The 19,684-nt window shown below is 35.0% G+C and overlaps 2 protein-coding genes across 2 annotated transcripts in view; both read right to left on the bottom strand.

Moving 5' to 3' along the window:
• LOC118194883 (von Willebrand factor-like) overlaps positions 1-14,457 on the bottom strand; it is a 55,602-nt gene extending 41,145 nt beyond the window's left edge. The window contains exons 1-2 of the mRNA XM_085816095.1: positions 14,351-14,457; positions 12,330-12,518 (exon numbers count right to left, since the gene is read on the bottom strand). Coding sequence (XP_085672221.1) covers positions 12,330-12,518; positions 14,351-14,402 — 241 coding nt within the window. The 5' untranslated portion in view covers positions 14,403-14,457. The remainder of the gene's footprint in view (positions 1-12,329; positions 12,519-14,350) is intronic.
• The window catches only part of LOC118194880 (papilin-like), a 130,465-nt gene that overhangs the window by 72,044 nt on the left and 38,737 nt on the right, over positions 1-19,684 (bottom strand). The window lies entirely within an intron of this gene.

Here is a 19,684-nt window from a genome sequence, read left to right as displayed (position 1 = left end):
GTTGCAAAATTTTGAGCTTTACACAGATTAAAAAACAAACTCTTCGCTCAGTTGTAAAAAACGTATAAATTTAGCGATTTTCTATATAAAAAGTTATGCTACAATGTGAAACGAAAGAGAAAATATCACTTCTTTCCTCGGCATTGCCGGAAAACATAATTTCAAGATATGATGTTCCCGCGTCATTTTTAATTTTTTTTTTTCATTTCATAACTTTTAATGTTTTTCTTAGCATTTCATTTTAAGAGTTAATTTTTACTGTTCGTAATGTTATAGAAGACGTTCACACATTTTTAGACGATTTCGATGTAGAATTTTTAAAAAACAATATTTTGCAATAGAAATTCCTGCCAACAGCTTATTATCAGAAATGAGAAATATCGTCTGATACTTTTTAAATCTATTCTTTTTTTTAAATATCACATATAAATTAGCTTGGGTTGAAGGATATGCTTCTGCACTTTCTGGGAAAAAATATTCCTATTCCAAATTTCGGAAACGTTCTAAAATTCATGGTATTCCGAAATGCGAAATAAGCAACATTATTAATGGATAAGGGAAAAACTATCTACATGAAAAGAAGACTCCAGACAAATACCTGAAAAAGGTACGTACTGTTTCTAATGTTTCTAAAGTTAAATTTTTCGGGTAACAAGAGAAAATTCGCCGACCTAAAAGTTAGTTGCAAAGTCTTGAAATACATCTCGAACAACAATAAGTAAAATAATTAAGATTTATAACTTAAAAAAGCTAAAAAACATAATGTTCAACAGCTTTTGACAAGGCATGTGTCTCAACGCAGGACAGTTTGCAGAGCCCTGTATAAAAATTATTTAACAGATGCTGAATGGAAATATATTCCTTTTTCATTATACAGCATGGATTTACCTAAATGACTGCAACGAGAAAGGTCTATTTAGGTTACGTGAATGCAAATAAAGTTTCAGATTGGGGTTTATGATTGACGCAAAATTACCTTAAAATGGAAAATTCAAAATAAGAAGAGTGGGAAAAATATCTTAAAATCAACTCAACGGAATATTAAGAGAAATTTTGCTTCCCACCTTTATAGAAGAAATTCTATTTTTTTATCCCAGTGACTTTCAAAGCGTGAAACTTCATCAAGACAATGCAACAAGTCATACTTCGAAAGGTACCATTGCAATATTTGAAGAAAAGGAAGACTGATACAGGTATTGCATATATATATTTTCAACGTATTCTTGCAAAGTCCCCTGACCTTTCATATATGGACTATTGTACTGGTGTTTCTTGAAAAGAGCTTTTTCTAAGCGCAAACCAGCCACTACTGATGGACTCTGAAAAATAGTGAAAAAAAATGGAAATCAATACCCCTGAAATTTTTACCCTTCTATAATAATACATCGCCCTTCTATAGTCATAAAACGCTCTTCTGTAATCAAAAGGCGCCCTTCTATAATCATAAATCGGCCTTGTATAATCATAAATCGCCCTTCTGCAATAATTAAAGCCCTTCTATAATAATAAATCGCGATGCAGACTTATAGCCCCAAAAAAGGGCTATTAGATCAAATATTAAAAAAAACATACTTTGCATTTCAAACATTTATTCAACCGCCGCGAAATCGCTCTAAAAATATGAAAACACCCTCTGTATATTCTTTTATGGAACTTCAAAATTCTGTCGTCCAAAGATGTATTTGTTATAATTGTCCAAACCGCTAGTTTTTTTTTTTTTTTTTTTTTTTTTTTTTTTTTTTCATCATTTTACGTGACAGAATTGTTAGAAAAAAAAGAGTCATTATTCATTGTTGAAAAATATTTTTCAGTTTACAGTTGGACCGATAACGTGGCATTAAAACCAAAATTAAAAAGATAGATAAGAAGAACGACAAGCATTAAAAAGATAAGAAGCTAATTTTAAAAAAGAAGTTTGTACAAAAAAAAGCCTTTATTCAAGAATCATAAATATTTAATGAACTAAAAGTAGAAAAATAATTTATCATTTAACAGTTTAATGGGAAAAACGATTTTTAAAAAATTCATTTAACAATTCATCTACAATTTTAAATCAGGAATACAGAGGCTGTTCGCACAGTTTTTAGACGATTTTGGTAAGCGGTAATAAAAGATCATTTGCTGCAAAAGAAGTAATTGCAATTGTACTATGTTTTTAAAAGTCAAAATTATCCTCTGTGGCATGAAAATTTTGTTTTTATTCAAAATGGCGAATTTAACAAAGCAGTGGTTCGAAGGCTACATTTACGCTCTTTCCGAAGAAAAATATGCATACTACGTTATCCAAAAACGATGTGAGAGTCATGGTTTTGTGATATCTAAAGCGTCTATAGGTAATATCATCAACAAGAAAGGAGAAGAACGTCAAATTGGAGCCTCAAGTGGGACAAAAATTCCAAATAAGTATCCAAGGAAAAAACGGACATCTTCAACTATTGCAAAGCTACGTTGTTTAACGTTAAAAGAAAATCCCTCTAGTCAAAGGACAGTTGCAAATCAAAATGATAAACGTTGATTTAAATCTTAAGAAAGCGAAAAAACGCAATTTGCATCGTCTTCTTTCAAAGCATATCGCTCAACGCAGGACACGCTGCAGAATTCTATATGAGAAACACTTATCTAAAGAAAAATGGAAAACAATTGTCACAATAGATGAAGCATGGGTGTATTTAAATGATTGTAACAAAAAAAAGAGTCATTTGTTATCATAAAAGGGGAGAAAAAAATTTAAGTACATGGTTCAAAGAATCGAAAGAAAGTTTTTCTAAGGGATTCGTGATTGTTGCTGGTTTTTCTTATAATGGCAAGTTAAAAATAAAGAGAGTGCAAAAAAATGTCAAGATTAACTCCAAATACTATCAGGAACATATTTTATCGCCAATTTTTCTGAATGAAATACCATCTGTGAGACTCCTTCAGGACAAAGCCTGCAGTCACACATCAAAATCCACTGTAAATTTCCTAAAAGAAATGGAACAAAAGACTGTTATCAAGGCCATACCCTTCATTGATATCCCTACTAAATCTCCTGATGTGTCACCTATGGATTTTTGTGCTTTCGGACTTTTAAAAACTGCATTATCCAAAGGTTGTCCCAAAACCCTAACAAGACTCTGGAAAGCTGTTCGGGAGGAATGGGATAGAATATCTCTTCTGCCACTTCAAAAGGCATTATTATCCTGGAAATTGCGGTGTCGAAAGATAGTTCAGAATAAAGGATGTCAAATAGAACATTTAAAACACAATTTTATGTAATTTAGTTTTGTGAATACAATATACTTCGTCTAAAAAAGTGTGTAAACAGCCTCTGTAGCAAAATGTGAGGCGTCCAAATAATGAAATCGATTACCTAATCGCATTGTCAAAAAATCTTTGTCTTTACAAATTTATCAAGAGTGTTACACACATTTTATTATTCGTGATATAATATTGCAGATTAATTTTTTCTATGACGTGCTTTGCAACACTGCAGTATCTCAATGAAATTCATAATTAGGTTTTCATATATCTGCCCATAGAGATGCCTGTTTTCATGACATGTTCAATTTTCTCTTTGTTGTTTGTCTTATGTATTTTGGGGATTTGCAGTAACATTGTAAACCACTGCAGCAGAATTTTCAACAGGCCAGCTGGATCGTAACGATTTAATGCCTGCGTCGCGCCTGCTTAACAGATTTCTTTATCATTCTGCGAATTGTCGTTTCGTCAGATAAAATGTCGTGAAACATAATGAACTGAGTAGCGCGCTGAGTTCAAACACTTTCCAACGTAGACTCAAGAAGGGTTAAAATACCCTTTTATTCACTCAACAGTTGGCCCCTTGTCGGGCTTACAGGAAAGCCTCCACTCGGGCTTTTAAATCAGGGTAAGAAAATAAGAAACTAATCTCATACTAACTAAAATAGACTTAGCCGATGCTAGGCACAAATATCTACGTAGTTGTTTCTTAATTTAAACTAGTCTGCGAATATCAACAGGCATGTACAACACGGTTGAGAGTAATAGCTTCAAAAATGAAATAGCCAGAAGGCGAACGCGCGCCACTAAAGAACTACTTACATTGAGGAATATTTAATAACTAGCAATCATTAATCATTTAATCACCTAACTATTAATCATAGCTTGAAGACTATTTGCCTTTATTGAAACAATCATCAAACATTTAATCACGCAAATATTATTCGAGGTTAGAAGAATACTTACATTTATTTAAAAGAAACATTTAATCACTAGCAATCATTAATCATTTAACAACCTTATAAAGTATTTCAACCGCCTTCTCAGCATGACTTCGTGGTGTAATCGTCAGCACACTCGGCGCGCATTCCATTGGAATTATTTTCCTTTTGGGTACACCCATCCTGCCGACTTCTTGTGATGTACCAGCTTTTGTCCGGAATAAATAGAATGCTGAAGAATCATAAATGTAGTCGTAGCTTAAATAATCAGACGATAAGTTTAAAAAACAGGATCCATTATTTATTATTCAGGAGAAAATAGCAGTTACAAAAATCAGATATCCGGAGTAAATAAAAGAATTACTAATAACTTTTTGTATGAAGTTTACTGCATCGTGACATTTAAGAAAAAAAGCCCCGATATTCTTTTGCGAGTCCTTTTATAGCCTCTGGAAAGGCGGAGCTTCCAAGAAATGACGTCAGCCAATCCAGTTCGCTTGAAATATTTCCAGATCATTCTAAAACTGTATGTGTAGAAAAGGCGGGAAAAACAACTTGACTACGGGGCTGTTAATTTAATTCCACGTACTTTCAAATAAGAGAACATCGCCATTAAAAATGAAAAGAACATACAGTTAGAATTTAAGTGTAACCTAAGCACTCTTCCAAATTAAGTTGAACTTCCTTTTAATATTACTTCCTGATTTACATTCAACGCTATTCTAAAACCTTATGCTGGTAAGAAGTTGTAAGTGGGAAACAAGAACTGAAAGGAAAAGGGTTCAAAATTGAAATGACTGTTATAAAATTAAAATACAACCTTACGAATGATAAGCTGCCGGTTCTGCCAAGTCAAATTAAACTCGAGATTCTTAAATCAGCGCATTCATTTGTTGTAAGCATGTAAAAATATATTCCTCTTTCTAAATATAAAGCATTTGGGGGGGGGAAATTAAGTCCGGCGCTTTTGTTGAGACACCTTACAGATAACAAAAATATCCCAAGTGTCAAAGCCCGAAATATAATCTGGCCATAATTATCTCCAGACAGAATTTATTGTTCTATTAGTTACACTCTTCCAGACTATTTTAATGAGATTTGAGTAGTAGAAAATATTGTTACGAATTTGGTATTTAAAAAGCTACTGTTAGTTCAATTACAAATTAAATGGTTTTATTTCTCGCGCAGTGCAGCGCGTGACGAATATTAAAAGAAAGCTAAGCCGGAAAATTGAAAATACAAGAGCGCGTGCATTAAATAAATAAATATCTCTTTTTGATTTCGAGAAAGTACTGGAAAATTCTAGCGCGTGATTTTAAAATCTTATAAAAGGAGGAAAACATCTCAGTTCGTAGTAGTTGCTTAGTTTGTTGTTGTTTAGAAAACTGCTGTTGTTGACTATAGCGAATTCGCGGATTAGCGTTCTTTAGCTGTTTTGAATTACGTTCTATTGTACATTTGAGTAGTTAAAAGATAACTACTGTGAGATATTGTAATACTGCATGATAATTTGAGAAAATTTAAGCATTTTTGTTGTAATAATAATAAATTTTTATTCATTTTTCATCGGACTTGTGCATTCATTTCATAACGAACCCGTACGCACGCAACAATTTTTGGTGTCAGAAGTGGGATTTGAATGCCAATAACAAGAGCGATGGAAGAGCAATTAAGGCAGTTAATATCAGCCTTTGCCTCATTTAAAGAAGAAATTAAAGAGGAAATGAAATTGGGCCAGGAATCCGTTAAGGACGAAATGAAAGCCGTTCAAGCTGCTCAAGAAGAAATGAAAAGAGAAATTACCTGCATAATAGAAAATAAATTTGAAGCTATAGAAGGCAGACTTGACACAGTTGAAAATAAAGTTGGACATATTGAAGAAAAAGTTTCTTCCGTAAAAGATCATATTGAAGAAAGAGTTTCTTCGGTGAAAGAAGAAATAGAAGAAAGAGTTTCTTCTGTAAAAGGACATATAGAAGGGAGAGTTTCTGCTGTGGAGGAACGAATTGAAGGAAGAGTTTGTTCCATTCAACACCAAATCGAACAACAAATTGATGATAGGGTTTCTGCAGTAGCCAAAGAAGTGGATATTTTAAAGAAATTCGTAGCGACGGCAGGGAATAATAGTGATGGTTTTAAATTCTTACCGATGCCTGCTCGTCCATCTCTGAAGCTATCCACATATGATGGGAAGACATCCTGGCAAGTGTATAAAACACAATTTTCTATAGTTGCGGATGCGAATGGATGGGATTCCCAAGCGAAGGCCTGTCATCTCGCCGCTTCTTTAAGAGCCGACGCAGCGGATATCCTTCAGACTCTTCCCGAAAACAAAAGGTTAGATTTCGAAGCTCTGTCCGGCGCCTTGGAGCTGCGCTTTGGGGAGAAGTGTTTAAAAGACTACAGCAGGCTCCAATTAAAATCTCGTCAACAGAAGCCTACCGAAACACTTCAGGAGCTCGCCACGGATGTTGAAAGGCTGTCCCACCTCGCCTTTTCGGAGTGCCCGACAGAAACAAGAGAAATCCTGTCGCTGCAATATTTCATCGACGGCATCCGGGATCCTGAAATACAGAAAGCTATTCGAATGGCAGATGTAAAGGACATAAAAAGCGCTCTGTTGTACGCCATGAAGTTCGAGGCAGCCCAGCAAGCAACTAATAGAGATCGCTACCCAGTTAGAGCTGTGCGAGTCCATGTGCCAGTGGATCAACTGATGGCTCGTTTAGATGATTTAGCCAGACAAGTCGACGCTTTGATACGGAGTAGGAGGGAGAAGAAGGTGGCTCTAAGGTGTTGGAGATGTGGTAGTGAAGGTCACCTAAGACGGAATTGCAGAACACCCCAGGGTACGGAATATAAAGCAGATGATTTTACCAGACAAGTCAGTGGCTTGAGACGGAACATAAGTGAAAAGAAACTAATTCTAAAATGCTGGAACTGCTGAGTTGAAGGCCACATACGAAGAAATTGCAGAACATCCCGAGGTACGGAAAATAAGACCATTTCCCAGCAACGACGCAGTAAACAAATTAGTGACCATATCGAGGAACGGAGGTTGTCAGATAATGAAAAACCTTGTTTTAAAGCGCTTAAAATTTATACAGTGAGTGGCAACAGTAACGGAATGTCCATTAATGGGAATACCGATGGAGTTCCTTGCGATATGATCATTGACACAGGAGCTAATGTTACCATCATTAGAAAAGATTTAGCTGAACAGTTTAAAGATAAACTTATTTGGACACCATCCTGTGTTACCCTTCAGACTGCGTCTGGTGATAAGATCGACATAACTGAGAAGTTAAACGTAAACATTACGTTTGGAAGTGCCGCCTACCATCACACGGCTTATGTGGCGGATATCACAGATCCATGCATACTCGGATTGGACTTTTTAAGGAAATACAATTTTTCCTTAGACTTCAAAAACAACAAACTGCTTTCAGCATCTGGTGACATGACTATCCATCCTCAGAAGAGATCCTCACTTGGAAATGCCGACGACTTGTCCGAAAGACCCAGCTCGGGAAGACGCCGAAATCATGCTAGGGTCGAAAAGAAACGCATTCTCCATCTCAAAAGCTCTTCGGTCGAGACCTTCGTCTGCCTTGTGACCGCCTGTTTGCTCGCCGTACGGATGCGCCTTCATCGCCTGAGGAACACATCCAAAATGTCCAGGCCCGGTTTGAGGGGATGCACCGTTCTGCACGAAAGCGAGTCAACTTGGCGACGGAGAAAGTGAAGACCAGATACGACACGCGAGCTACTAGACATAGATCCAACAAAGGAAACAAGGTGTGGTTGTGGAATCCGATTCAACGAAAAGGACTGAGTCCTAAATTACAGTCACCTTCGGATGATCCGTATACAGTGCTGAACAGACTAAATGACGTCATGGTTCGGATTCGTAAGTCTTCGAACTCTAAACCTAAAGTCGTTCATTACGACAGGTTAGCTCATTACTATGGCCATAGTACGTAATGTAAATAATTGTAAATAGTATCAGACCATGGTCCTTTATGTTTTTAAATGTGTATTTGATTTGATTTGTATTTAGTATTTGTTTTGTATTTAGTATTTGATAGCATTTGATGTGTTTAAGTTAGTTATTGCAATTATTGTTCATGTTGTTTGATATTGTGATGTAATGTTTATGCCTCAGTTGTGTTGTGTAGCGAATTTAATTTAATTAAGTGATTCATAAAAATCAAAATTTTAATTTGTAATTATTCAAAATTTGAGCTACGCAAGTTGGGTTATATTCTTTTTGGGCCTATTAATTCTAGTGTAATATATTTTGGCTTTCCGAGTTTACGCGAACTGCGTCTTCAATCTTGTACACGCAAACAATGGATAAGTATTTTTTTTTCTACGTAATAAACTCAGTTTTTCATGTCAAAAATTGATTTGATTTCTTAGTATTTAATATCATTGGTTGCAAAAAAATTAGCTCTTTAATTTGGCATAACTTTCATTTTTCTAACTTTAATTGCATGTCAGTTATGAGCTTTAATTAGTAGATTTTCTTCGTTTCGCTTGTGATTTAGTTAAAGGGGGATGAAATGCCTTCTTTCCGGTTGAAAAGTCACTTTTTGCGAGTTTTCAGCGTTCTTTCGTTGGGACCCTTGTAGGGTTGTTGAAATTCCTAATCTCCCCCGGTCGCAGGTGGTGTTTATTTGGCGAGGGTTTGGCGACATAGATTTTCCGTTGAGGGTTAAAATAGTGGTTTTGGCGAGTTTGATAACATGAGGGTATGTTGTGGTTGCAACTATTTCAACTTTCGGCGAAAAATGGGTTGCGCCAACTTGGCAGTCCGGCGCTTTCCCTTTTAACGGTTTGTTTTGTGGGACGAGCGCACTTTTTGACACTTTTTTGCACTTTACTTTTTGCCCTTTGATTTCGCCGGAGGCGACAGCTGACTCCGACGAAAAAAATGGAGCTTCTCCCCGATAGACCTGCGGGCCTCTTGGCTAAGCGCTGTGAGCGCGGGCCGTAGGTATGGGCATCTATGTCTTTCAAAAAAAAAAAAAAAACAAATCGAAATTCTTTCATCAGTTTTTTGTTGTGTGTGTTTGTGTATCTCAAGAAAAATATACAGAAGTAAATTTTTAGAAAAATGATGCGCACCATTGATTCGTCGCTTCACTCGAGACCAGAGCGTTAATTTACAACCGTTGTTTTTGGAACCTCATTTGCTCATCCTAAATTCTACTAGAACTTCAAGGCTACCATAATGAGTAATTTACAACCGTTGCTTTTGGAACCTCATTCGCTCATCCTAAAATCTACTAGAACTTCTAGGCTACCGTAATGAATCCATACTGCTCTACGAACATTTTTTCCATTCAACAGGCCGCCAGCACTGTATTTCACTTATCTTGCCGTATTGGAACCTCATTTGTTCATCCTAAAATCTACTAGAACTTCTAGGCTACCGTAATGAATCCAAACTGTTCAACGAACATTTTTTTTTTTTTTTTCTCATTCAACAGGCTGCCAGCATTCCTCATGAGCTTCGATGGATTTCTTTTGTTTGATGCTCCTTAACAGATAAGTTCTTTTCTTTTTCGTTAATTCTTGGTTAGTTAAATATTATAGATTTCTGCAGTTAAAATGATTGAATTAACTTAATTTGTTAATTTGTTGAACTCTAAATTTTTTTTGTAGTTGATAACTTTATCCTAACTCTATAGAAATCATTTTTCTTTGGTGTATCAATCAAGTAAAAGCATTAAATGGAATAAAGATTTATAACCTTATTAAAATTATTGTAACTTAACTTAATGGTTAAGAAAATTAAGTTCTTCAGGAAATTATTTACTTGAATGTTTTTTTGAATTACTCATTGGTGAGGATGGTTTGAAATAGTGCTTGTATTAGAGCATTCTTGTTTCTCAGGACGAACTTGTTTGTAGAATAGTAAATGTGTCATTACTTATCTTTATCCGGTTAAATCATATTTAATTAATCTAAGAAAAAAAATGTTCGTCGAACAGTTTGGATTCATTACGGTAGCCTAGAAGTTCTAGTAGATTTTAGGATGAACAAATGAGGTTCCAATACGGCAAGATAAGTGAAATACAGTGCTGGCGGCCTGTTGAATGGAAAAAATGTTCGTAGAACAGTATGGATTCATTACGGTAGCCTAGAAGTTCTAGTAGATTTTAGGATGAGCGAATGAGGTTCCAAAAGCAACAGTTGTAAATTACTCATTATGGTAGCCTTGAAGTTCTAGTAGAATTTAGGATGAGCAAATGAGGTTCCAAAAACAACGGTTGTAAATTAACGCTCTGGTCTCGAGTAAAGCGACGAATCAATGGTGCGCATCATTTTTCTAGAAATTTACTTCTGTATATTTTTCTTGAGATACACAAACACACACAACAAAAAACTGATGAAAGAATTTCGATTTGTTTTTTTTTTTTTTTTTTTTTTTTTTGAAAGACATAGATGCCCATACCTACGGCCCGCGCTCACAGCGCTTAGCCAAGAGGCCCGCAGGTCTATCGGGGAGAAGCTCCATTTTTTTCGTCGGAGTCAGCTGTCGCCTCCGGCCAAATCAAAGGGCAAAAAGTAAAGTGCAAAAAAGTGTCAAAAAGTGCGCTCGTCCCACAAAACAAACCGTTAAAAGGGAAAGCGCCGGACTGCCAAGTTGGCGCAACCCATTTTTCGCCGAAAGTTGAAATAGTTGCAACCACAGCATACCCTCATGTTATCAAACTCGCCAAAACCACTATTTTGAAACCTCAACGGAAAATCTATGTCGCCAAACCCTCGCCAAATAAACACCACCTGCGACCGGGGGAGATTAGGAATTTCAACAACCCTGCAAGTGTCCCAACGAAAGAACGCTGAAAACTCGCAAAAAGTGACTTTTCAACCGGAAAGAAGGCATTTCATCCCCCTTTAACTAAATCACAAGCGAAACGAAGAAAATCTACTAATTAAAGCTCATAACTGACATGCAATTAAAGTTAGAAAAATGAAAGTTATGCCAAATTAAAGAGCTAATTTTTTTGCAACCAATGATATTAAATACTAAGAAATCAAATCAATTTTTGACATGAAAAACTGAGTTTATTACGTAGAAAAAAAAATACTTATCCATTGTTTGCGTGTACAAGATTGAAGACGCAGTTCGCGTAAACTCGGAAAGCCAAAATATATTACACTAGAATTAATAGGCCCAAAAAGAATATAACCCAACTTGCGTAGCTCAAATTTTGAATAATTACAAATTAAAATTTTGATTTTTATGAATCACTTAATTAAATTAAATTCGCTACACAACAGTTGCATTTATGCCACAGTTGTAAGTTTAGCTTCCTGTCCAGGGATTGTACTGCCCGGGACGCGCAGTCCTTGGGAAGGGGGCAGTGTTACGAATTTGGTATTTAAAAAGCTAATGTTAGTTCAATTACAAATTAAATAGTTTTATTTCTCGCGCAGTGCAGCGCGTGACGAATATTAAAAGAAAGCTAAGCCGGAAAATTTAAAATACAAGAGCGTGTGCATTAAATAAATAAATATCTCTTTTTGATTTCGAGAAAGTACTGGAAAATTCTAGCGCGTGATTTTAAAATCTTATAAAAGGAGGAAAACATCTCAGTTCGTAGTAGTTGCTTAGTTTGTTGTTGTTTAGAAAACTGCTGTTGTTGACTATAGCGAATTCGCCGATTAGCGTTCTTTAGCTGTTTTGAATTACGTTCTATTGTACATTTGAGTAGTTAAAAGATAACTACTGTGAGATATTGTAATACTGCATGATAATTTGAGAAAATTTAAGCATTTTTGTTGTAATAATAATAAATTTTTATTCATTTTTCATTGGACTTGTGCATTCATTTCATAACGAACCCGTACGCACGCAACAATATTAAAATGATGTTTCAAGAATCCCCTGAAGGTTAGTTCTGTGGCATAGATTAATTCAAATACGTTTGATAAGCATTTGTTGCTGAGTTGAATGTTTTTAACTCCATAAGTCATCCGAGAAATTTTGTCTTCGGATAATTGGTTTCTGACCCAAATTGCTTGTGATCTAAGGTGGTTCGTGATCCGAGGCTCTACTATGCTAGCACAGTGTCACATTATTGAATTTATTATGAAACTAACTTTATCAACAATAAACGAAAATTTGATACTTACGCTCTATGTGATGTGGACAATTTTCTGGTTTTATACAATGACCATCTTCCGCTTTGACATAGCCTTTCTTACAGACGCATCCAGGAACACACTGTTTGGCACATATTTTATGATGCTCGGTGTAATTTTCGCAAGTAAAAGAGCAGCCAGAACCGCAGACATCATAATACTGATTTTTAGGACACACAACTAGGGGTAAAAAATCCTTATTTTATCGAATGTCGTGCGACAGACACTTGATACAAAAATAAAGTTTTTTCTCCAAAATTATTGAAAATTACATCTATAGCAAGAACTGTTCGTATTTTCATTTCTCTATATTATCTACAAGCAATGTTTACTTAATTGGAAGTAAACATTTTATACTTTGTTCGAAATTTAATTGGAAATTATTTATACAATGCCTGTTATTACACTGTCTATGTAATCTTACATTCTCTTACAGCCAGAATAGTATTTTCATTTATTTAAAAGAACATGTAGTCAGCAGCAATCATTAATCATTATTCACCTAAATATTATTAATTACAGCTAGGGAACTACTTACATTGAGGAATATTTAATAACTAGCAATCATTAATCATTTAATCACTCAACTATTAATCATAGCTAGAAGATTATTTGCATTTATTGAAACAATCATCAAACATTTAATCACGCAAATATTAATCGCAGTTAGAAGAATACTTAAGTTTATTTAAAAGAAACATTTAATCATCAGCAATCATTAATCATTTAGCAACCTTATAAAGTATTTGAACCGCATTCTCAGCATGCCTTCGTGGTGTAACCGTCAGCACACTCGGCGCGTATTCGAGAGGTCACTGGTTCGAGTGCCGGCGAGGGCGTTGCTCATTTCTCATGTCTCCTGCTTTAAAAAGATACCTAATATATCTACAATATAAATATAGGGGTTTGCCTGGTGGTTTTCCCTGGAAATGGGGTTCAAGTGAAGTTAAATCTACCTCCTTATAACATATAAATATATAGTTATAGTAGGGAATTATTAAATGTATTAAATTATAGTATGGGATTATTAAAATTATAGTATGGAAATGGGGTTCAAGTGAAGTTAAATCTACCTTCTTATAACATATAAAAATTATATAGTTGAATCAGATTTTAATTGTATTCCTTTTCCGTTTTTTACATATTTATTTTTTTCAAAATTTCTTTTAATTTAAAGCTATTGAGATTTACGTTTTTCATTTACAAAAACATATTTTTAATTATAAATTTCAAAATGGTACTAATTTGAATTATATATTTTCTTTCAAGTATTTGAATGAATTGGCTCAAAATTATGTACCCTTTCTCCCCTTAATTATGTATAATTATTAATATATAATATAATATATATATATTTATATTTAATAATAAAAGTATCGGTAACGCAGTTACAATTTAAATTAGTAATAGCCTCTTAATTCCTCATTTTTATTTGTGTAACTCCCCTTTCAGTTATTTAAAAGAACATTTTCTGGACTGCAACTTTCCAAATTAATCCGTTTCATGCTTACTTAAGTAATTCTGCAATGCAGATGTCTCTTATCCACTCAGATTAAGGAAATTTTGTCTATAAATATCGCTGTTATTAATGCGTATACCTTTTTCCCCAGTTCATTTGCTGCTAACGTCGCAAGCAAAACGTTATCATTCGAGCTATGCAGTAAAGCCTCTAAAAGTAACTACTACGCAGTGAGCTATTGCCAACCCACTGCAGCTATTCCTAAATCATCCCATTTTTATATGCATATTCACAAAATTTTTATTTGGTTAATTTGTGACAGGAGTTCATTGTAACTATGACAACTCGTATGCTGCTGACTCTGTATTTGACTTGAAAAAAGCAATCACAATTTATTTAAAGCAAATTTAAAATATTTCTTTTGAAATTTTTCTCAGTTATTGGAACTACTGGTAATAATATTGGTAAATTGTTTTCTAACCTAAATTCTGATTTTAAAAAAATATTACGTAATCTTTAAGACTTCAAGAGAAGAAACAAGCAATTTTCTGACCTTTGAAGGCGAATGTGACTGTCAATGTGCAGAGAAGAATAAAGACCTTCATATTTCTCCTTGTAATCTATGAACTTGCATAGTTTCCTGCTATATGTGTCCTATCATCAAAAGGAACTATCTGGAAGGAAACCAATAATCGGCTCTTTTCGATAGCTCATTTCCTTTGCATACAAAGTTGCGATTAAACTTTACTGCTCTTTCCTATATGTAAATAAATAAACCAAGTTTAGTAAATGTTACTGTTCATAAATTGAAGGATTAGAAACCGTTTTTCATGAATTTATTAATAGCTTATGATTAACACAAATTGCTAAAATTTATTTCAAAGGAACTAATACCTTTATGCACCTAAATTGTACCAATTTCTATCAGTATACAAAAAGTAAATGATTGCTTATAATTTGTTGTAATCCATTGCACGTTATAACAATATTAAGCAAGTAATACAAATTTCTATATTTTTAATAAAAAAATGGTTGATGTGTACACCCCAGGACTTTCTTGTACGGAATATTAAATTAGACGCAAATTTTTCTGCATTTCATTTAAACTTATTTCCTCGGATTTCATTAGAGATATATTTCTCATTCAATTAATTCAATTCTCCGCTCGCAGCAAGGCAAAAATGCATGAAAACTCAAAATATTTTCGTTAGAAATTGAAAAATATAGAAAAACATAAAACACCAAATACTGTTAAAACAATTAAAAAACAATTATTATGATTAAAATTACAGTTATGAATAAAATTACAGATTACAGTTTCTAGGCAAAAGCAAGCAATTCGGCCAGCAGGCAAGAAGGCAGATTTTTCGTTGCACAAAATTAAACAACATTAAATAAAAACAAACATTTTCTGTTGGTTCCACTCTGCAAGATGACACTGAAGGTACAGAAAGACTTAATTCACTGTTCTGCTAAGTTTCAAATGTAAAAAAAAAAAAAAAAATATGGATGCTGTAGTAGCAAAATTAGGCTTAACAACACTTAAAGAACTTTTAAATGGTTGATAATTCTACAACTACTGCATGCAGATTAACTAAAGGCATAAAAGCCTTAAACGGAATATAAGAACAGCATAATTCAATCATTATAAAGCAAAAAATGTACAATTTACTAGCATATAAGAATAAAAAATTACTGAGCTCGCGTAGCAGAGTAAAAGAGTGAATATATACATAGTTACATACTTTAGGTGCGGCCGATTGCAACCAAACCGGGTGGTACACAACTGCATGGTATAGTAGTCCTATATACAAAATTTCAACGTTCTGAGCCTATTCGTTTTTTAGTTATGCAAGATACATACATAGGTACGTACGTACAAACGCCACAAAAAAATCTCTCCTGAATCTATTTTAAAACAGTTTTCTAATTCGTTTTGGGAAAGGAGTCCTTTATTCTGTCCTTACGTACAGATGTAACGGAAAAACATTGCAAATTGCATTCAATAGCGGTCAAAATGTTTATTTTCGTTGAAATATAGTACCCGGAATTTTTCGTAATTACAATACTTCCTTTACTTTGTACAAGGAAGTAAAAAAGAATGAGCATTAACATTTTTAGCAATATAAATCTTTATGAATCATCAATCTAGATCAAGCGTTCTCAAACTACACTCATATTCATAAATTAAGGATAATGCAAAATCAGGCAAAGGAAGAGTTAGAAGCAAAACAAATTTGACTTATTTGTAAAGCTTATTTATTAAACAAAAGGTAAAGAGCAAAAAAAGATGCTATATGTTTGATATTATTAAAAAAATTAGCGACTTTTTCTCCCTGGAGCAAATTACAAAAAAAAAAACCTATTTACAAAAAACTAATATTACATGGTTGGTATGATTGTTAATACATTGTATGTCTCCCAGACGATGCAATACAGTCCGTACAACGCCTAGGCATGCTGAGTATCAAATTATCGATCTGATCTTGGGGGATATTACACCACTCAAAAAGCAATACTCTCCGAAGTTCCCGTAGACATGTAGGAGGAGGTTGACGGGCTGCAACTCATCGGCCAAGTATGTCCCACACGTGCTCTACTGGATTCAAGTCCGGTGAGAATGCTGGCCAGTCCATACGGGTGATATCCTCCGATTGAAGGCATTCGCTTACGATGTTTGCACGGTGAGGACGGGCGTTGTCCTCCATAAACACAAATTGTGCACCCATGGCGCCCCTAAACAAACATACATGTTGTTCCAGAATGACGTCCCGATAGATTTGGCTTGCCATGGTTCCAATTTGAACATGCAGGTCAGTTCTGGAAACCAGAATAATTCCACTCCAAACGAGCACTCCTGCACCACCGTAACGGTGTCGTTACGGTAGTGAATGATGTCTTCTTGGTGGTAACGGGTACCTGGAGCTCTCCATATGAAATTCCGTCAAGAATCAGACTGCAAGCTAAACCTGGACTCGTCGGAAAACATCACACAAGCCCACTGTTGCGGTGTCCACAATGCGTGCTCTCTACTTCAGGCTAACCGCAGGCGACAGTGAGTTGCAGTAAGTGGAAGGCATCTGACAGGTCTACGAGCATATAAACCAATCTGCCCTAAGCGTCCGTACACGGTCTGCCTTAAAATTGTCGTACCAGTGGCTGAAGAGAGCTGACGAGACAGGTATGAGGCTGTGCTCCGCCAGTTACTTTTGGCAGAAACTGCCAAATACCGGTCCTCATTCGGCGTTGTAACTCTGGGGCGATCTGTGCTGTAACGTCTACTCACATTACATCACCTTGGAATCGTTGCCAAAGCCTGGAGATGACACTCTGGGCAATTCCAAGTTTGTCTGATACTTCCAGTTGGGTACGCCCACATTCCAGACGGCCGATAATTCTACCACGTAAAAATCATCCAAATGCGTCTTCTGTGTCATAACTATTCGGTTATTGCACTAAAATGCTTATAAAGCGCCTGCGAACAATTTTACTTCTTTGCCTGTTTTCCTTATATATCACTCTCTTACATTCTCGTCATTGTGACGTACCATCGGTGTCATCCGGTTACTTAATGAAATTTGTATATGATTCTTGAAGATGTGTGTAGTGATTTTACAGGTGATATATTTATTTTAGAGTTCGATTTCCGCGTGACTCCGAATTATCCTTAATTTATGGACATGAGTGTATTATACATGTTCCACTATTTGTACACTGCATTATTTGCTGGCGGTATCATTTTTACACAAAAGATTTAAGTGAATGTTAAAAAAGGTAACTTATGCAATTTTTGATTAAAATGGGAATATGCGTAATCTTTGATAATGAGTGATATATAAGTTATAGAGCTTTTTAACACATCATTCCTTTGCAAAACTGGATTTTAAGAAGGATAATAATTAAAAATAAATGTAGGATATTCTTGCAACTCCAACCCAACTTCGACTTGAAATTAATGAGAATAAAGCCAACCATATCGTATCTGGTTAAAATGAAATAAGCTTATTCATCACACTATTCTTTATTAATAATAAATCTTTATATTTTATAATATATATTACATTTATATTTATATTGCGTCTCATTAGACGTTAAAGACGTTAGTCCTTAATGGGATATTAGTCTCGTAACGGCATTCTTTTGCGTTGAACCACTATAAACAGCGTATCACTTTTCAGATTAGCGCCACTCGATATTGTCGCCCTGTATTATATTCAATACAAATTAAATAATGAAGGATCTGCATGTACGAGTATGTATGTATACATGTCTCTCCCACTGTAAAAAATAACGGTAGCTGGAGCCATCATGTTTTGAATAACGTAGTCCTCCACCCAAACATAGGCACATGAAAGCCCAAATTTTGAATTTCGAATTTGTTTTATTATCTACTTCACATTTGTAAAACTTTAACGAATTTTTGATTAATAAACTCAACAATTTCAAAGCAATGCAAAAAAAAGCATGCTTATCTCCAGCGATCAAGACTGTCTATCGGAAATTCTAAAGATATGCTCTTTTTAAATATTTCGTGAGTTTGCTGTTAAATCTAATTTTATGTGACGTAAGCCCCAAGAACGTGATATTTAATAAATAAAGTAAATAATACAGAAGACATTAGCCGCCCAACCGGTATAGCGGTTAGCGTTGCTGATTGACGTGGCGAAGGGCCCGGGTTCGAATCCCGAAGAAGGCATGGATGTTTGTAAACGCATAATGTCGGTGCGGCATGACGGTTCTCTAAATATGCGGCTAGCCGAAAGTTCTCTCGAGTGGTTTTGTGGACTGGGTAGACGGGTTGGAGACCCTCGGACCCGTCCCCCCCCCGGGTTCTCTCTATCAAAATTGGGGGCGGAGCTAAGCTAAAATCGCACTGTCACCTGAATGGTGCTCAAGTCTGTTGCCAACGGCGGACGTAATCTAGCCCTCCTTGCCTTGCCACGAGGTATTTAATGGGTCTGTGCTGAGTACCTCAGCCAAGTGAGCATAAGCAACGACAACAAAAGATTAATAATAAAAATACAAAAAAAAAAGGTTTGTAAAGTCATCTTAGTAAGAAAACTGAGCAATGATATGATGAACAGAGCAGATATTTAAAAAATAAAAAACAGAAAATTGTTGGTCAACACTTAACGCTGCGGCGGAAATTCTAAACATAGACTGCTATGCTTTTACAGTTTTTGTAATTTTGCCATTGAATTGTATATTTCGTAAGTGCGAAGTAAATTATGTTTAATAATGAACCTAAAAAGAGAAAAAACAGTGGATTAGTAGGAGTGAGCATAACAGCTGACTGATAGACTGGAAGCTATGCAAAAACGTAGAAAGAAAAGAAAAAAAAAAAAAAAAAAAACATTTTGAACGACTGTTAAAAATCTGAAACTTTCCAAGTTTCCCCCCCCCTTTCTTTTTAATTTCGGTCGCAAAGTGAGTTGTAATCAATGTGCATCTTTTCTAAATACTCAAAATTCAGTTAAAATTATCATTCAGTGTCTGCAAATGGTTTAAGTATTATTCTAAATATTAATTTTTTATTTACGATTGCTGCAGATTTGAAAAGTATTGAAACTGTATTTATAACACAAAAGACTTAAACAAGTCTAAATAACACATTAACTGCCGTGGGAGGTCACCGGTGGCCGGCACTCGGTTTGGCTACAGCGCTGTGGGACCACCGGCGAAGTCACCAATAGTAAAAATACATAATTAGAGTAAATATCGATGCATAAATTTTTAAATAGTACTCCTGTTACTATAATGATTTGTAGAATAATAAATCACAAAAATTTAAATCGCAAAATTGTCCACAGCGCCTCAACCACCAAAAATGCATTAAACACGATTATATACATAACTCACCTTATCTTTGCGTGCGGCGGGCAATGTG

This window comes from Stegodyphus dumicola, chromosome 4, assembly GCF_044657685.1.
Source record: "Stegodyphus dumicola isolate Sdum_Otavi_A_Nest chromosome 4, ASM4465768v1".
NCBI classification, from domain to species: Eukaryota; Metazoa; Arthropoda; class Arachnida; order Araneae; family Eresidae; genus Stegodyphus; species Stegodyphus dumicola.
The sequence above is the reverse complement of the archived record's forward strand: the minus strand, read 5'-3'. Positions and strand labels throughout refer to the sequence as shown.